Consider the following 19,328-nt stretch of genomic DNA (forward strand, 5'->3'; position numbering starts at 1 on the left):
GTGATCCAGGTGATTGATATATGCATTTTTTTTTCTCTGCCCGTTCTGTTGGTTTTTGTCTTTTGCCCTTCTCCCCCGTCCCTCTTCTCAGCTGTTTCTCTTTCCCTCTTTCTTTCTCCCCTTCTTTCCCCCAGTCAAGTCTGTCCCGTATTCAGTAAGTGAAAATAAAATAAACAATAAAAGGTGAATCAAATGGACCATTACGGCAAGGCTGGGATGGTCAGTTTGGTAAAGTAAATCCGTTGGGCATCTTTCTTTGCCTTTAGACAACAATTCTGATGGCAAAAGAGCCAAACGGGACAGGCCAAAAAAAAAAAAGAAAAAAAAAGAAAAAGTAATCCCTTACTTTACTCGTTACTTGAAAAAGTAATCAGATTACAGTAACGCGTTACAAGTAACGCGTTACTGCCCATCTCTGGTTACTTCTTCCCTCCGTATGTTTTGTTTATACTGGGAAATGAGGAAGATGGTGTTGTGGTCAGACTTCCCAAAAGCAGGGTGTGAGACAGCTTTGTAGCCCTGCTTGTATGGCGTATAGCAGTGGTCCAAAATTCGATTCCCCCCTCGTCAGACACGAGACATGCTGGTAGAAATTTGGCATGACTTGTCCAAGGTTCTCTTTATTAAAGTCTCCTGCTACAATGAGGGCTGTGCCCGGGTCCTGGTTTTGAAGCGAACTCAGCACATCATGTAGTTCGGACAAAGCCATACCTGTGTCCGCTTGGGGTGGGATGTAGACCACCGTGGCGATGACCGAGGTGAACTCACGGGGCAGATAGAAAGGGCGGCACTTAATGCTCAGGAATTTCAGATGAGGCGAGCAACCGCTAGAAAGAGTAGAAATGCTCCCGGCATCACACCACTTTCTGTTTACCATGAAACACACTCCTCCACCTTTGGTTTTGTTTGACTCTACTGTTCTGTCCACGCGGAGCACAAAGAATGAATCCGACGGAGTTACGGCCTGGTCCGGCACGGTGGGGGTCAGCCATGTCTCCATGAAGCACAGAATGTTGCAGTCCCTCATGTCACGTTGGAAGGTGACTCTTGCTCTTAGGTCATCGAACTTGTTCTCCAGTGATTGTACGTTGGCCAGTAGAATGCTGGGCAGCCAGCGGTGAGCGATGCGCCTGCTGTCTCAGTCTGTCCCGAATGCCAGCGCGCTTCTTTGTTCTACGCCTTGGATGAGCGGCCCGTCCGTTGTTGTTCTCCGTGCCGAGTAGTATCTCTGGTGGCAGGATGGGTCGGGTTTAAAAGTGTCCAAGATTAAATGTGCAACCTTGTCACCAATGTTTACAAGTGATCTGCTGTCGTAGACTATAAAACTAGAGGATTTTGGAATGTAAACCAGAGCAAAAAATAAGTGAAAAACTAAAAATGTGCATAGTCGGAGCGGACCGGTCAGGAAGGCGTCTGGACGTGGCCGCGCCATCTTAACTGCAACACTGAAGCTTGGCTTAACATTGAAGATGTATTCCCTCCATTTATACAACTTTTATGTTACTATGATGTTTGGAAAATCATTACAGCATTCATCACCTGTATCATACATTTTTTAATTCTCACCTACTGTACAGAATTCTGAATGGAAACAAACACACAGGATTTAGCTCATGGTTTTAGCTCAACTGCAAGGAGGAGAGGTGGAGCTGAGTAACTCAGAGAGCACCGCCAGTTACGACTGACTGGCATAGGTGTTACACAATCCAAAACTGAGTATAAACACTGAACCAGGAGCACCTACTCCTGCTCGACAAAGAGTGTAGTGTGTGCGTTTCTGCTGAGTGCACCCACGAGTAGCCTTAGTTGGTCTGAACTTTTTAACTTTTGTTTTCTGTTGAGCAGAGACTCAAAATGAAACTTATGTGAGTCAAAATGAAACTGATACCCCCTCAGTAGAGGATAAACAACTTTCTAAACATAGAATAATGGTCAGAAATGTTATTGCATTCTTTGATGATCACCAGAGGCATTGTTAGGATAGGGAAACAATGGGGGCGTTCCCCAGCCCTGAAATCTTTTGCATTTTCAGTAAATAAAAAGTTACTTTTCAAAGTTATTTACTAGCCAATCAATATTAAACACTGTGCACCAACCAAAATTCGAACTCAGGTGTTTTCAGCTGTCTTATTGTTATGGCTACAAATTTAATATACATATACACTATATTTTACTAGGGTTCAGCAATGAGGTACATTGTTGATTTTGTATGGTCATAACACTGTATCGTTTACTTAAAATCACGAGGTTCAAATAGAAATGTCCCCTAAAGAGATTCTGGCCTTAAGGAAAAGGATTCAGGTCCTTAAGGAAAATCATTATGACTGTAATAACCTTACAAAGATGACAGCCAATTACTACCACAAGGTGGTAGGAATTTACAGGCTTGATGCAAAAAGACAATGTTAGCATCTCTGTGGTACAGAACACTACTGTTTGAAATGTGTGGATAGAGATCACTTTGGTATACAGGGTGGGCCATTTATATGGATACACCGTAATAAAATGGGAATGGTTGGTGATATTAAAGTCCTGTTTGTGGCACATTAGTATATGTGAGGGGGCAAACTCCTCAAGATGGGTGATGACCATGGTGGCCATTTAGAAGTCGGCCATCTTGGATACAACTTTTGTTTTTTCAATAGGAAGAGGGCCATGTGACACATCAAACTTATTGGTAATGTCACAAGAACAACAATGGTGTGCTTGGTTTCAATGTAACTTTATTCTTTCATGAGTTATTTACAAGTTTCTGACCACTTATAAAATGTGTTCAATGTGCTGCCCATTGTGTTGGATTGTCAATGCAACCCTCTTCTCCCACTCTTCACTCACTGATAGCAACACCGCAGGAGAAATGCCAGCACAGGCATCCAGTATCCGTAGTTTCAGATGCTGCACATCTCGTATCTTCACACCATAGACAATTGCCTTCAGATGATCCCAAAGATAAAAGTCTCAGGGGGTCAAATCGGGAGACCTTGGGGGCCATTGAACTGGCCCACGACAACCAATCCACTTTCCAGGAAACTGTTCATCTAGGAATGCTTGGACCTGGCACCCATAATGTGGTGGTGCACCATCTTGCTGGAAAAACTCAGGGAACGTGCCAGCTTCAGTGCATAAAGAGGGAAACGCATCATCATGTAGCAATTTCAAATATCCAGTGGCCTTGAGGTTTCCATTGATGAAGAATGGACCCACTATCGTTGTACCCCATATACCACACCAAACCATCACTTTTGTTTGTTAACTTCACCATTCACATAAAAGTTTGCCTCATCACTGAACAAAATCTTCTGCGTCCGCCGAAGGGATGTTCGACTAATGCGACTCTCCAGTGACATGCGGCGAGTGCTACACTGTGGGCTCTTGCTGAATGAAGCTAGGACAGCCACTGATGTTTCTTCATTAATGACAGTTTTCTTGCGTCCACATTTTGGCAACACTGAACCAGTTTCACGAAACTTAGCAAGCAGTTTGCTAACTGTAGCATGGGAGATGGGTGGTCTCGTAGGGTGTCTTGCATTGATATCTGCTGCAATGACCCGGTTACTGCGTTCACCAGATATCAACACGATTTCAATCCGCTCCTCACATGTTAACCTCTTCGACATGTCAATGGCTGTGAACAAAGAGAAACTTTTAAATAACTCATGAAAGAATAAAGTTACGTTGAAACCAAGCACACCATTGTTTTTCTTGTGACATTACCAATAAGTTTGATGTGTCACATGGCCCTCTTCCTATTGAAAAAACAAAAACAAAAATTGGATCCAAGATGGCCGACTTCTAAATGGCCACCATGGTCATCACCCATCTTGAGGAGTTTGCCCCCTCACATATACTAATGTGCCACAAACAGGACTTTAATATCACCAACCATTCCCATTTTATTACGGTGTATCCATATAAATGGCCCACCCTGTACTTTAATGGACTTCACTCAGCACTTCTGCATGCCCTCAGGGAACACCCATGATGTTGACTAAGTCTACTTTTGCAGTTTGTCTTTCAGTTTGTTGAAGACGTGCGAAATGAACACAAGGAAGCAACACATCCTGCTGCTGGGGATACTACTCTGCTCGGGCTCGAACCAAGCAATAGAGCCTCTCAGTGTCTTACTTGGGACTGGGATAGGGGTATTGTTCAAATATTTCATTCCAAAAACAGAGCACCGCACTCGGCGTGATAATGAAGGGACGGGCTTCAATGCAGCAGGTGGGTAGTGTTATAATGTAAGAGACTCGATATCAGTTGCCCTCTTTTTTTTTCTTATCTTTTCCTTCATTGTTTCATTTGTGACTTTGGTGTTCTTCTGTTTAAACATACCGTTTTAATGTTCTTATGTTTCTCCATCCCCCAAAGCAGGCTGTAAACTGAGATATAAATAGGTTAATAATAGTTAATAATAATTTATTATTATTATTATTGTATGGTAAAGGGACTGGTGGCATCAAGGACACAATTAAGAACCCGGTGGTGCACACTGGCTAATTAAACTGGTGACTTGTCCAGGGTGTATCCTGCCTCTTTAGAGTTAACTGGGATAGACTCCAACTCCTCATGGAATTGGATAAGTGGTTATGGAAATGATGAACCGTGTAAAGATATTTGCAATATGATAATGGTATGTTTAACTGTTACTATAGGTAATTGGCTTTAACCTTAATTATCTAAATTACTGCACAGTCTAGACATTAAAAATCCATGACTTCTGGTTTTCAACTCTCACAGCCAAAACCTAACAAGCAGCAGGATGGGTTTTTACCTGCCATGTTTGGTTTGGGCAGCTGTAAACATCATGATATTGTCAATCAGTCAAAACTGGTTACAGCAAAAATGGCACCATATGGACGGGCACTAGCAATGCTTCCACAAACACTGATCCTTTCAGTCTGCCTTACAAAAGATTAAAAATTGATCTTTGTCATGAAAATTTTAAATTAAAAAATTATGTGTTCAATGACAATAATTCCCAGTATCAAAACGACTGAGGTAATTCTCTCGGGCATTAAGGAAAACGTAATTAAAAAGTGAATTAACAAAACTTCGCTGGACCTGAAAGCTTGACTTCATGAGCGATAATCCCGCCCGAGTACACTCTGAAATCCTGTGAGACAAGATTTCTGAAATCCTGTGAGACAAGATTTCAGAGTGTGGGTTGTTTACTGGGTTGTTTGAACAATTTAAACACTACGTTTGGAGACATTTTCTCCTGCAGTACTTCTCCGGCAACAGTTGAACTGATATAGCTGTTTACTAGTTCACCTTTCGAAGCAGCCAAGATGACATTTGCTCATAATGTTAAATGGCTTGTTATATGGCCATTATGTAAAACTGGTCTAACTTTGTTTTGCCATGTCAGGTTACCACAGGAAGTAGAATTTTACTGGATTAGTGTAATTTCAGTCACTTTTTAGCAACTGATCTTGGTGACTTTCTGTACTCTTCCACTCTATAGGTCTGAAGGCTGACCTGGGAAACAAACTCTTTGGACAACACATTGCATCAGACATCATCTTCAAAGCTGTGAGTGGATTCATGGACAATGACCACCCGAAGAAGCCTCTGGTGCTCTCTCTGCATGGACCGACTGGCACAGGGAAGAACTTTGTTAGCCAGCTAATTGCTGAAAACATTTATGAGAAGGGAAAAGCCAGACAGTTTGTTCACGTGTTCTCAGCTACACATCACTTCCCACATCCAAGTGAAATTGTAACCTATAAAGTATGGTGTACCACACGTTTTATTTTCAAGTAAAATGGTTTAACTTTTCTGTTTGGCCACTGATATGAATTTCTTTTTTCTGCTCTCTCTTCAGTCTCAGTTACAGGAGTGGATCAAAAGCAATGTCACAAACGGTGAACGCTCCATGTTCATTTTTAAAAATGTGGACAAAATGCCTCCTGGTTTGATTGATAGTATTAAGCCATTTCTGAGCCACCAGGTTCAGTTGGATGGAATTTCTTTTCAGAAATCAATCTTCATGTTTCTCAGGTAAAAACTAAAAGCATTTCAACAGGGCAGGTTCATAACCACACGATTGGCTTCAGACATTAATAAAATACCTGTAATTATTTGGCTGTTTCTTGTGTAGTGTTTGTTCAAAAGTAAATTTTGTTGTCATTTGTTGTTGAATTTTGGATTCGTGTTTTAATTTTGCCATTCAGTCTTGCATTTTTGGGTGCACAGTGGTGAGGTGTTTACCTCCATGGGTTCTCTCTGGCTTTCTTTCATTACAAAGATGTTCATATCAGGTTACCTGGAGATTCTAAATTGGAGTTGTTTTAAAGTCTGTGACCACCAGAAAAGAATAGAGGGCTCGAATGCTCACACAAAATAGGCAGAAAATGTCGTTTTTAAAGACTTTAACTCAAAGAGGAAAATACACAGGATTGATTCACTGGAGTTAGGAGTGAGAGCTGCCAGGGTGCAACTCTAAGACCGATTGTCTGCATGATTTACTCGGTTACCTATAACATCTCTAAGTTTCTGGCTTTGATCCTCAACCCACTGGTAGGCAGCTCTGAATACCACATCCAGAACACCTTGGATTTGTTGAGAAGGTGAGAGATGTCATTATGGAGGCAGATGAAACCATGGTCTCGTACGATATTACATCTCTCTTCACTTGCATCCCAGTCACCGAAGCATTGGAGGTAGTTCGTAAGAGATTACAGGATGACCCCAACCTCAGCAACAGGACCACTCTCAGCATTGACCAAGTGTGTTTGCTTTTGGAACTGTGTCTTCATTCCACCTACTTCATATACAAGGGTCAGTTCTACAGGCAGAAACGTGGGTGTGCCATGGGCTCCCCAGTTTCACCCCTCATGGACAATTTGTAAATGGAAGAAGTGGAAAAGAGGGCTTTGCTGTCCTACCCTGGAACACCACCAAGTCATTGGTTCAGGTATGTGGATGACACCTGGACACCAGGACATACCACATTTTACAGATCACATTTAAGGTGGACCAACACAAATTCACCAGGGAAGATATGAAAAGTGGCAGGTTAGCCTTCTTAGACTGTGAGATTTCCATCAGTAATGTGGCACATCTAAAAGTTGATGTGTACCATAAACCTACGCATACGGATCAGTATTTAAGGTTTGACTCTCATCATCCACTGGAGCATAAACTGGGCATCATCAGGACGCTACAACACAGAGTGAACACCATCCCCACACACACAGTGGCCAGGGAGGCAGAAGAACAGCACATGAAGAAGGCCCTGAGTAAATGTTGTTATCCTAGCTGGACTTTTGTCAAAGCTGGGAAGGCGCCAAAAGCAAAAACCTATAGTGATCTCGTATGTATCAGGAGTATCAGAACAGTTGAGACGCAATTTTTCTAAACACTGCGTATCTGTGGCTTTTAAACCCCAAAATACGCTGCGCCAAAAATTGGTCCACCCCAAGGATTGAGTCCCCCGACACAAACGGAGTAACATAGTGTACACTGTTAAGTGCCAGGAGGATGGCCAGGATTTATACATCGGGGGAACCAAACAACCTCTGGTTAAGCGGATGGCACAACACAGAATAGCTACCTCGTCAGGCCAGGACTAAGCAGTCTATTTATACCTACAGGCCAGTGGACACTCTTTTAATGATGAGGATGTGCACATCCTGGACAGGGAGGAACGCTGGTTTGAGTGCGGAGTCAAGGAGGTCATTTACGTGAAAAGGGAAAAACCATCTCTGAATTGAGGAGGGGGCCTAAGGGTACATCTTTCACCATCTATTTATAATTTTAATAAATGACAAATTAAAAAGGCATGAACATTTTTTGTATCGAAAAAATATCGAACCGTGACACCAAAGTATCGAACCGAACCGTGAATTTTGTGTATCGTTGCACCCCTAATTGTTAGGTATAACACATTTATTCATCTTGGTTTATCAAAAACACAAACAAAATGACTTGTCTTCAAAAAAAAATTTAATTTCTTGAAAGGCCTGATTTTAAATAATCAGGCCTCATCGTTTAATGACCTTATAGTACCCTCATACCCCATTAGAGTGCTTTGCTCTCGCACTGCAGGCTTACTTGTTGTCCCTAGATTAGTTTGCATTTGAGTTAATGCAAATTAAATTAATTCACTGAATTTCACCTTTATATCAATTGTCTATACCTATTTATGGTCTTTCTCATAGCAATGTAGGAGAAGACGTCATTACACAGATGGCTCTGGATTTCTGGAACAAAGGACGAAAGCGAGAAGCGATCACATTCAAGGATTTGGAAACGTCACTTTCTCAGTTCAGCAATGACCAGAGTGAGTATAAAATGCATGAATACTCAGTGTTGATGAAAACCCTTTTTATTCCTGAAAATGTCTTTACTGATTGAATTATCCACTCAGGTTTGATTGATAACAACATGGTCGACTTTTTTATCCCGTTCCTGCCTCTGGAGTACGGACATGTTATCCAGTGTGTGATGGCTGAGATGAAAGCCATAGGTTTTCAGCCGGACAAAGATGTGGCAGACAGAGTAGTCAGAGATATATCCTATGTTCACCTCTCTGAGAATGTGTTTGTCAAGAGTGGCTGTATGACTGTAGCAAGCAGGTTGTACTTGTACATTTAATGTCAGCATCTAAGGAGGTAAAGTTCACTTGTGATGACTGCTCGCTCTCTCCCTTTGTCTGTTATCCTGGTTTGAGGTTGTTAGAGGTGGGTCCAAAGAGGAGTAATTCCTTAACTAACTTCTCAGATTGCTGTACAAGGGGTCTAGGTGTGCCAACACTGAATTTTCCCCAGTAATCAGGAATATGTTTGGTTTATGGTTTAGATCCATGAACCAAAAATCCATCGTAATCCATACACTTTCTGCACTGTTGAAAGCTGCTCTATTTTCCTTCACAATTAAATATATTTCGGTTATTTCAAATATTTCACTGTTGTCTGTGTGGAAGTCTGTCTCTGTGTCTGAGCTTTGATATCAGGAAGCCTTCACCTGTCTCATTTATACTGAATAAAGAGCCTGAGGAGTTTTCTGTTTTTTGAGGTAACAAATGGGTACCTCAAGATTAACGCTGTCATATGTGAATGAGTGTTGGTTTCCTTTTAAACTGTCACTGTTGTGCTTTTTTTTAAAAAAAAAAAATCTGTGTATTTGCTCCTGATTTTACTTTTTTGCATTGGTCTGAAATGGCCCAGCTTTGTTTAGTTAATCTGAGTAGATTAACGATAAAAACTGTCTTTATTTGATTTTTTATGCATATGTTTAACGTACACAGGTCATCACAGCAAATGTGTTACAGAAATGGGCATTTGCACAGATATGAATCAAAAAACTGTACTGCTAATAAATCATATTGAAATCAACTTTTGCAAGACATGTTTTAATACAGGTTATAAGGATTTCTTATACATTTGAAAACAAAACAAATCACAAAGAAAACCCCAAAACATTTCACCTCCCATTGGTTTTTCAGTTGGGCTTTAATTTGAAGAAATAGATTTTTTGTTTTTCAAATGGACAAACAACAGGAATTGGTGTCTAGAATCAAGAATAAAAAAATCTAAAATCTCATGAACTGCCATAAACCAGCGCAAAGGTTTTACTACTTGCAAAGGCACACAGGCTCATTATTAACAAAGGCAGAGGCATGGCAAATCAATTTACATAATTTTATTAAACAAAATAACTGAAAATATGGACCTGTGGCAAAGAAAACAGCAAGTTGTAGCACTTTCAACCCCCCCAAAGAAAGAGAAATTAATTTTAAAAAACCCACTTTATCACCAGACATTGGTTTAAAAAAAATAAAATAAAAAATTCACCGCCACCAACAAATAGGAAAACACAGACAGTAGTAAACATGATGAGAGAAAGACAATAAAGCAAAGAGGGTAAAACAAAAGGAACTAATAAACTCCATGAAATTCAACTAATTCCAGTTCAACTAAAGACTCAAACTATTAAGGAAATACAAGATGAAAATGTAAACGATAATAAGATAACAACCGAATTGTAAATATTTAATAATATTTAATAACAAAATCAATAAATTAAGGGACAAATAAAACACCCAAGCTGATATGTCAAAATCACAAACAATGCCCAAGTCTTAATAAAATGACACATAGTCACGCATATGAATAAAGAACTTAACAAAACATAATTTTATATTTACCAAGAACATTGCAGTGATAAAACTGGTTTGCTATCTAGGACTTTTAAAGCTTGATTATGAAGGGAGTGGTTTTAAAGTTATAGCACCAGCAGGTAATATGACAGAACATTAGCTTTTTCTTACACGACCTGGTTGTTTCCCTTATGAGACGAATTTGTTGAAAGGTAGAGTGGGAATGAACGTCTGAAGGACCACGCTTTAGTGATCCAGAGGTGTAGCAGTCACAACCAGCTTATTCACATCATCAACAGCCCAACTGTAAATATGTTAGAAATAAGTTTTAATAACCTTTTTAATAATAATTGTAATGTATGTTCATAATAGAGTTGATTAGCTTCTTATTAGAAAGTTGCATGCATTTAACTTCATGGTATGAAGAGGCGTGTTGAAGGTAGACTGGCTCACACTGACACCAATACAGATCACTATCAGCGAGAGCTGCCTTAGAAATGAGTGGGGGGTTATGATAGAATGGTGTTCCTGCACTGGTGATGGTGGGGCAAGGCACAGAAACTTTAAGGTGTCGGGTTAAAGCTGACACCAACACCAACAATTGGCATGCCGAAAGAACACAAGGAGGACAAATCAGAATCAAGTTTAAACCACAGACTCTCTCCATCAATGGCCAATCACATGTATTTTCTGTCTTTAATATGCCCTTTAAGTTACAAATTGTACTTTGTGTGCACAGCTGTGCATCTCGAATTGTTTGATAATAAAATAGTGTGAACCACTAGATTGTCTCCCGACCTTCTTTCAGTAAAAAAGAACATTAATATTAATATTTTTACATCACTATGACTTATTACAGGACAACAAATGGTTGATCATTTATTGGCGTGTAATGTTTTTAAAACTGTAAACCAATAAATGTTATTTTTAAGAGTTTGCTAGAGTAACATTCAGGAAATTATTCGGGTACAGGGGAAACTGGCTGGCAGTCTTATTATGAAACTCAAGTGTGTAAAACTAAATCAGTTACCATTGCAAATGATACCCTTCTGCTAGAACAGCAGTGGACATCTAAATGTTCATTGCCACGCTGTTACAAACAAAAAAATGTTGAGCTAATGGTATTTCGGTGTTTGTCTTTCAAGGTACATTTTAACACTGCCTTCATGTGATTGGCTGATTAGATATTTGCAATAATAAGCAGTTTAACTGTGTACTTAGTAAAGTGTAGAATAAAGTGTAAAGTATAAAATGATGAATGAATGTTCACACACGTTACAAAGACAATGGCCAACTATGGCCACAAGATGGCGCTACAATACAGGGTTAATGAAAACAGGGACTATTCGATACTATAAGTGACACAACACTGTTTGAGAGGACAGACTGCTTTCCTTTTGTATGTTTGAACTGATGTCTATTTTTAGATTTCACGATGAAACGCCCTGAAGTTACATGATGTTAACTCTTAGTCAGTTTGTTCTTTGGGCTAGTTTAAGGTGCAATACTTGCAAAATGAAACCAAGGAAGCAACATGTCCTGCTGCTGTGGATTCTACTTTCCTCCACTGTGATCAAGGAAACTGAGCCCTTCAGCAGTTTCAAATTCCCTAATATCAAAGAGACATGGAATTCTATTAGGGGCGAGAGCTGTAATTCATACTGGATTTCCTTCAACAAGACAGGTAACACACCCAGCAAACAGCTTGTGAAATCTAAACAGTAAAGGTCTAATTATTAATTTTTAACTTTACTTGGGAAGGTAACCAATTTCCATGATTTAAATTGAGTTTAGAAAAAAGACCGATGACAAGAATATAGTTTATAAATGACACAGATACAGCACCTTTACAGGTTGGATCTTGGTAGTGGGCTGAAGTCCACCCCCTAAATCAACTGGGGTGCATCTGCCTTGAAAACAAAAGTCCATATAACAAAATAATACAACACAAATATTTATTGTATTTCCAAATTATAAGTCCTTGTGGTTACTGAAAACTACTGTATATTAAATAATCTACATGAAAAAAATACAAAACAATATAAAAGATTAATACAGAAGCAAACATGGTCACACAGTTTGGGTGATCCACTGTGTATTATTATCATCATTATTATTATTCATACATTTGCCATGTAGAAAAGGGAGAACTGTGTAACCTTGAGTCTTTGTGATTCTACACAGTCTAGATATCAAAGTGTCTTTTGTCTCTTAAAACAAAACCCAAGAAGCAGCCGTGCTGGTTTAACCTGCTTTCAGGGTGGGGCGCAAAAGTCCTAGCTTACTTGACTGCTTCTGAAATGCTTGTGATCTCTGCTTTACTAGAACTAGCATTCTAGTATGATTAAAAAAATAGCTCCATAGATATACAGTACAGATATTGATATTATTTCAATTGATAATTATTATGTAATGTTTTTTAAATGTAAATCTACTGGGCAAAGAGCTCAATGTAAAGCATCCAGAGTCTTCTACAAAGTCATGCTGTTGTAATTCACTAGCTGGGCCCACGTCTTCATTTTAGGATTTACAGCGTTTTAGTAGGTAAAGGTGATGCTTGGACATGAATTGAGCTGCGGTGTGGGGAAGGCCTCGAAGGGGACTGGCGACGGCTCCCGGGCCTGGCAGATCCCCATGTATTAAATAGAAGTGAAGAAGTTAAAGAACTGAGAACAAGGAGGGAGGGTGGATGGGGCACGTAAACGAGAATGAACAGTTTGTGGAACTGGGGGGAACCTATATAGATGCAACCGGAAGGAGCGTGTTTGGAGGCGTGGTCCCGCTCCTGAAATTCAGATACATAATCTCCAATAGATGTAGTGTGTGATTTAACACAGTCTTCCTGAAGTATGCAAAGCTTTCCCTGCAGAAAAAGAAATGATAGCATATGTTACTCTAAAAGTCTTTCCAGCTGTTCAAGCTGCCAGTTCCATAGGTACTAATGCACGAACATCCTATCAGCAAATGCAGGCTTTGAACTGAGTGCTGGTAAAAACAACCCCAAAAAACAAAAACAAAAAAACCCCAACAGATTTGATCAAATCTGACCACAGAACAGTTTTGCACTTTGCTTCAGTTTATTTTAAATTAGCTTTGCCCCAGATAAGATTGCTTCTGGATCATCCTTGATGTTTCTATGTTAGTTTAAATAAATCAACACCCCCGAGTCATACTATCAGAATCCTTGAAGCGCAGGCTGAGGAGGGTGTGTGGCAGCAGTCTTCCACTCTCAATTAACCAAAGACCCAGACAGAGTTTTGATTCATTTGAAGTCTGATGCTTAGCCTTGTCCACTCTAACTGGAAAACTCAAAAACCTGTTTTATTTGTTATTATCTATCGTCCACCTGGGCCTTACACAAAGTTTTTGTCTGATTTCTCAGGGCTTTTATTTAATCTGATTTAGTGGTCAGACTTTAATATATGTTTAGATGCTAACAATGACAGCCTCAGCATAGCATTTAATCTGTTATTAGACTGAATTAAATTAATTCTAAATGTAAAAGAGCCCCCCAGCACTTTAATCACACTCTAGATCTTGTTCTGACATATGGCATAGAAACGTAACATTTAACATTATTTCCTGAAATACCTCTTTTTTCTGATCATTTCCTAAAAACATTTACATTTTGGTTACACAGCACTGGGTAGTAGATTTCATCACAGTAGATATCTTTCTGAAAACACTGTAACTAAGTTGAAAAATATAATTCACCCACTGTTATCATCTTCAATGCCCTGAACCAACACAGTGGAGAGCAGCTACATGAACGCAAATCCAACAGAGGTCGATTATACTGTTAATGGTTTTACATCTTCACTGTGGATGACTGGATACTGTAGCTTCTCAGAAACAGAGAGCCTTAAATCAGAAGTATTTGATTTCCTGGTATAACTCTCAAAAACTCACCTTAACCTCCTAAGTCCCAAACTCTTCCACAGCATGCATTTTTAATTTCTCTTTGATATTTGGACTGATTGGGACCCGATGAATGTAAAAACAAAGAATTACCAGATTATTTTTAACCTAATTTTTGTTTCTAAGAAAATGAGAGCCACATATGAGGATATTCGTTTAAAATTTCAATTGAACAGTAGCATTATAAAGTCCTCGTCAGTGGATATCAGGCCCTTGCAGAGCAAAATTGAGTATTCTGGTCTAAATAACCCAAAATGTGATGTCCACATATGTGGACGCCAGGTCCTAGGAGGTTAAAGCCTGAGAAGGAATGGCGTGCACTAATTTAGAAGATCATCTTTTAGTCTGGAAAAGTAGTTTACTGCTTTATAAAAAAGCCCTCTATAAAGCTAGATCATTTTACTATTCATCACTGATTGAAGAAAATAAGAACAACCCTACATTTCTCTTCAGCACTGTAGTCAGGCTGACAAAAAGTCAGTTCTGTTGCTCTGTTTCTTTAACTTTAACTGTAATGACTTCATGACATGAACCACGACTGGCTGAAAAGACAGCAGTTATTGAGCGTTAAAAATCTTTATGGAGATACTTGATCAGGCTAGGCACTAAAAAGCCGTATTTATTAGTAGCAGGCTTCTGTTTTGAGTCCATATTGAGATCCTGGCATTTTTGAGATGGCAGTTTTGTATATGATACTTAACAAAAGTTAGCACTGTAGACAACTCCACTAAACTACACATGTACACAAGTTGTATGATGGTTTCTCAGAGCAACAGTCATTGCTGTAGGAGTGAAGATCTACACATTTTTGTCGGCCTGCAGCCTGCCCACCCCTTTGGAAAGTAGACAGGGCTCTTGTGCAGTCTATGCAATTTCTCCATTCACTGAACAAAAAATTAATTTTGTCTCAATTTTTGCGTGGGTAGATCTGCTAAGTCCACCCTTGCTCAAATAGCTTTTCTTTTAAACCTCCTCTCACTTCAGTCACATTTTCAGTCACTAATCCTGCTGACTTTCTGCTTTGTATTCTCAAGGTCTGAAGGCTGACTTGACATGTTAGGTTACCACAGGAAGTAGAATTTTACTGGATTAGTGTAATTTCAGTCACTTTTTAGCAACTGATCTTGGTGACTTTCTGTACTCTTCCACTCTATAGGTCTGAAGGCTGACCTGGGAAACAAACTCTTTGGACAACACATTGCATCAGACATCATCTTCAAAGCTGTGAGTGGATTTATGAAAGATGATAACCCGAAGAAGCCTCTGGTGCTCTCTCTGCACGGACCAACTGGCACAGGAAAGAACTTTGTTAGCGAGCTGATTGCAGACAACGTTTACAAGAAGGGATATCACAGCAAGTTTGTTCACGTGCGCTCAGCTACACTTCAATTCCCCCATCGAAGTGAAATTGTTACCTATAAAGTATGGAGTATCATGTGTTTCATTTTCAAGTGAAACTCAGTTTATTTGTTCTAATTGGTTTGTCTGTTCTGTCTGTATTAATTCTATTTGCTGCTCTCTCCTCAGTCTCAGTTACAGGAGTGGATCAAAAACAGCGTTACAAACTGTGAACGCTCAATGTTCATATTTGATGAGATGGACGAAATTCCTCCTGGTTTGATTGACAGCATAAAGCCATATCTGGACTATGGAAAAGTGGAAGGAGTTTTTTTTCAAAGATCGATCATCATCTTTCTCAGGTAAAAATCTGGAAGCCTTTCCAGAGGGTAAGTTTAATGCTTCCACTTTGTTAGGGACTGGTAAAATAACTTAATTTGTTACAATATATGTCAGGTCGGGTATCAGATGCCACCTCTCTAGGGACATCTCAGGCCATCCAAGGTATGGAGGCCTATCTCCCCCCACCACTCCCCCTGCCAGTGGCAGATGCTCTCAGACGTCGGTGCGTTGGTGGTTCTTTGTGTTCGGTGATGGGCGTCCAGGTACGCACTGGCTCACTCCTGGTGGCTGCTTGTCGGGGCCTGGAGCCTGGGGCTCGCTTGGGCCACTTCGGGGGTGGGGTGCCCTCGGCCTCTCGGCCTGGGGCTCGGTCACTCTGGCACAGCTGGCTGCTGGCGGAGCTCACGGGCACGTCACTGCAACTCCCTCTGGCTTCTGCTACGTGGCTGCTGAGTGACCCCTCATCTGGGGCTCTCCTCAGCTCTTTCTGGGACAGTGGCGGCTGCCCCTCTGTTCGTCTTCCTTGGTCTCTTGTGCTCTGAGGGCCTCTGGAGCCTGGATCTCCCCCATACCTGCTTCATGCCCAGGAGGATGGGGCTATGCCCCCCCCCCCCCCCACACACACCCTCTAGCAGATCATTACATGAAGGAACCTTTTAAATACAAGCGCGTCCATGCTCACAGGTGTACACACGGGTGATCACACACACAAACTACACCCTTTTTGGCTCCTACCTCAAAGCACACTGTGCGCTGTCGGTCCTGCATGCTGCACAACAACATTCAATATTTAGTATTTACTGTTATATTTGCATAGGTCATCGCAATGATGTTGTTTATTATATTGCTTTTTTTTTTTGCTTGTTTTCTCTTTTTTCTTTCTTAGCAGGTGATCCAGGTGATTGATTTATGTATTTTTTGTCTGTTTGTTTTGTTGGTTTTTGTTTTTTGCCCTTTATCACCGTTCCTCTTCCCCGCTATTTTTCTTTCCCTCTTTCTTTCCCTTTTCTTTTCCCCAGTCAAGTCTGTCCCGTGTTTAGCAAGTGAAAATAAAATAAAATAATCAATTAAAGCAAAGGTAAATTAAATAGACCAATACGGCAAGGCTGGGATGGTCTATTTGGTGAGAAAGAAAAAAAAAAAAGAAAAGGCGAGAGGGGATTATGTCAAAGTGACACATAGAGGGGTTAAGATGGGAGACTATTTCGGGCAGAGTGCTCACTGAAAAAGGCTCAAAGTGATCAAACACAACTGAGGAAAATAGGGGAACAGAGGGATCATAACCTGGAGGAGAGATATGAGACCTGATAGTATCAACCTTATCGACAGAAAAACATCTTTCTGCTTTTCTGCACGTCCTTCTGACAGCCCGAGTGACATAGTTTAACCAAGGATCATTTTAGACCTATTAAACTTGTTTTATTTAAAAGGAGCAACAATATCAAGAACATTTGAACAAGTGGTATTGAACAAAGTGAGCAAATGATCAGCATGCGGCTTAAGGGAACAATTGTCCAAGGAAGGGACACCAATATTCTGATAAACAGCCGAGAAATGTCCAGCAGTAGCAGGAGTTATGATGCAGAATTCATGCGCAGGTAAAAGAGGTTTAACTGGAGGACATGGCACCGAAATTTGGATGATAACAGGCATGTGATCAGAAAAGTGATAACTAACAAACTAACTAAGATGCTATCTTAGCATCTACTATCTATAAAATATATTATAGTTATATTTGTTATCACCTATTATAAAATACAAAATATTTGAAAACGGACCAGTTGCTCATTCACATTATGACACTTCTTATGTTTTTACTATTTCTTTTTTCTTTCTCACAGCAATACAGGAGCAGATCAAATTACAAAAACAGCTGTAGATTTCTGGAAAAATGGAAAAGATCGAGAAGAGATGATGCTCAAAGATTTTGAAAGTTTCATTTCTCCTATAGTTTTCAACAGTGATCAAAGTGAGTGTATCCTTATGTCTTTATCGTTCACCACTTACGATGATCATCTTCCTTACTGAAAATCTCTCTTTGTAGGCGGTTTTTCAAAGTCAACTTTTATTGACAGTTGTCTGGTTGATGTTTTCATCCCATTCCTGCCTCTGGAGTACAAACATGTTGTACAGTGTGCGATGGCTGCGATGAGAGACAAAGGTCTTCAGCCAGATGAAAATGTGGCAGACCAGGTGGCCAGAAGTTTAGTCTATCACCCCAAACTGGAGCAAGTATTTTCCGTGAGTGGCTGCAAGACAGTAGCAAATAGGGTGCACTTATACAGATGAAGACTGATTCTACTCTGATTTCTACTGTATGTAAGATTTTATTAACTCTAAACTAGACAACTCAAAAGTCAGCAAAGCATGTTACAGAAAACAAGATTTTCAAATATAAATATGATGCCATTTTCTGTCTCATATTACATATATAAAGTTTTCCAAAATGTGTTGCAGGAATTTTTTATGCTTACAAGAATGTTTTGATTCCGCTTGACAGGATTTTTGGCATACACGCAAAAGAAAACCATCATGATTATAATATGAAACATAGTACATCTTATATTTTTTAAATTGGGCTTTAATTTACTCAAGCACAAAAACACATATTTGCTTATATAAAAAGAGAAAAAAATAACATCTAAAATCATTGATTAGAAAGAAGTGAACAGAGTGAAGGCGCTTCAGCCTTTTATAACCGCAGGTGCACACAATCAGCCACTCGTTGCTCTTGGATTACCATGGGATCCCCAGGCAGCCAATCATCTGCGTGGGCTGTCACACTTCAATCTGCATACGAGAGGGAGGCACAGGACTCCAATTAACCAATTGTCAACGAGTCCTTGCACTCTTGGATTTGCTTGAAGCAAAGGGAGGTCTCACTCCCTCCGAGGCCCAGGGCTGTGACATCATGTTGTTGTAATGATTTGTCTTTAAGTTTACTTAAGCTTCCCTTGTATACTTTGTTTCTTGTTTCTCCGTCATGTTTACTTTCTGTTTTAAGTTGACAGTCTTTGTCTTTTGTGCCTTGTTTTTATTTTACTTTCTCAAATCTCATTATCTGATCTTGTTCAGCTGTGTGTAATTCTCAATGTCATGGTCCTGGGTGTGACCCAGTGTTTTGTGTTTAATTAATATTTCTTCATTATTTGTTATTCGTGGTTTTAGTTGTTTTGAGGTTATATTGTGTTGCTCTAGCTTATAGTTTCAGTCAGTGTGCCTTCCCTGTGTCCATGTTATATCTACTCTGTGCTTTTTTCCCGTCCCATGGTTCAATCCTCTGCCTCAGTGTAGAGTCCGCTTCTCTGTTTTATACTTCCTCTTTTATTTTGACAGTCTGTTTTTAGTCATTGGATTCTGCTTTGCTTTTTTTTGTCTTATTGAGTCTGATTACTCCCAGCTGTTTTCTCCTCCTGTGTCTCATTCCCTTGTTATCCCACTGTTTATATAAGCCCTGGGTTTTCCCTTATTCTTTGTTGTGTTGTACCCTCATTATGCCAAGTTGACAGATTCTGGTTTGTTTTCTTGTTGAAGTTTCTTGTTTCCTTTTTCTAGTTTAGTTTCGCATTTGATGTTAGTTTTTTCCAGCAATAAAAGCTGCCGTTTTGATTTTAATCCTCTGTCTTGA

General features: G+C 39.9%; 2 protein-coding genes across 2 annotated transcripts; both read left to right on the forward strand.

The window, feature by feature from the left end:
• Positions 1-5,445: 5,445 nt before the first annotated feature.
• LOC146645786 (torsin-1B-like) lies at positions 5,446-8,598 on the forward strand (the record flags this gene model as incomplete). Its single annotated transcript, XM_085392600.1, has 4 exons — positions 5,446-5,730; positions 5,825-6,000; positions 8,163-8,287; positions 8,357-8,598. Coding segments are annotated over 4 exons (828 nt in total), but the record flags the coding sequence as incomplete, so codon positions are not given.
• Positions 8,599-11,557: 2,959 nt separating this feature from the next.
• Positions 11,558-18,330, forward strand: LOC146645787 (torsin-1A-like). Its single transcript, XM_085394404.1, has 5 exons — positions 11,558-11,786; positions 15,177-15,442; positions 15,548-15,720; positions 17,542-17,669; positions 17,745-18,330. Exons 1-5 carry the CDS (start codon positions 11,558-11,560, stop codon positions 17,987-17,989), a joined length of 1,041 nt encoding a protein of 346 aa, XP_085250530.1. The 3' UTR covers positions 17,990-18,330.
• The last annotated feature ends 998 nt before the right edge of the window (positions 18,331-19,328 follow it).

This window comes from Rhamphochromis longiceps, linkage group LG20, assembly GCF_057381845.1.
Source record: "Rhamphochromis longiceps isolate RC_006_pf linkage group LG20, R_longiceps_female_GT1.1, whole genome shotgun sequence".
In the NCBI taxonomy this organism is placed as follows: Eukaryota; Metazoa; Chordata; class Actinopteri; order Cichliformes; family Cichlidae; genus Rhamphochromis; species Rhamphochromis longiceps.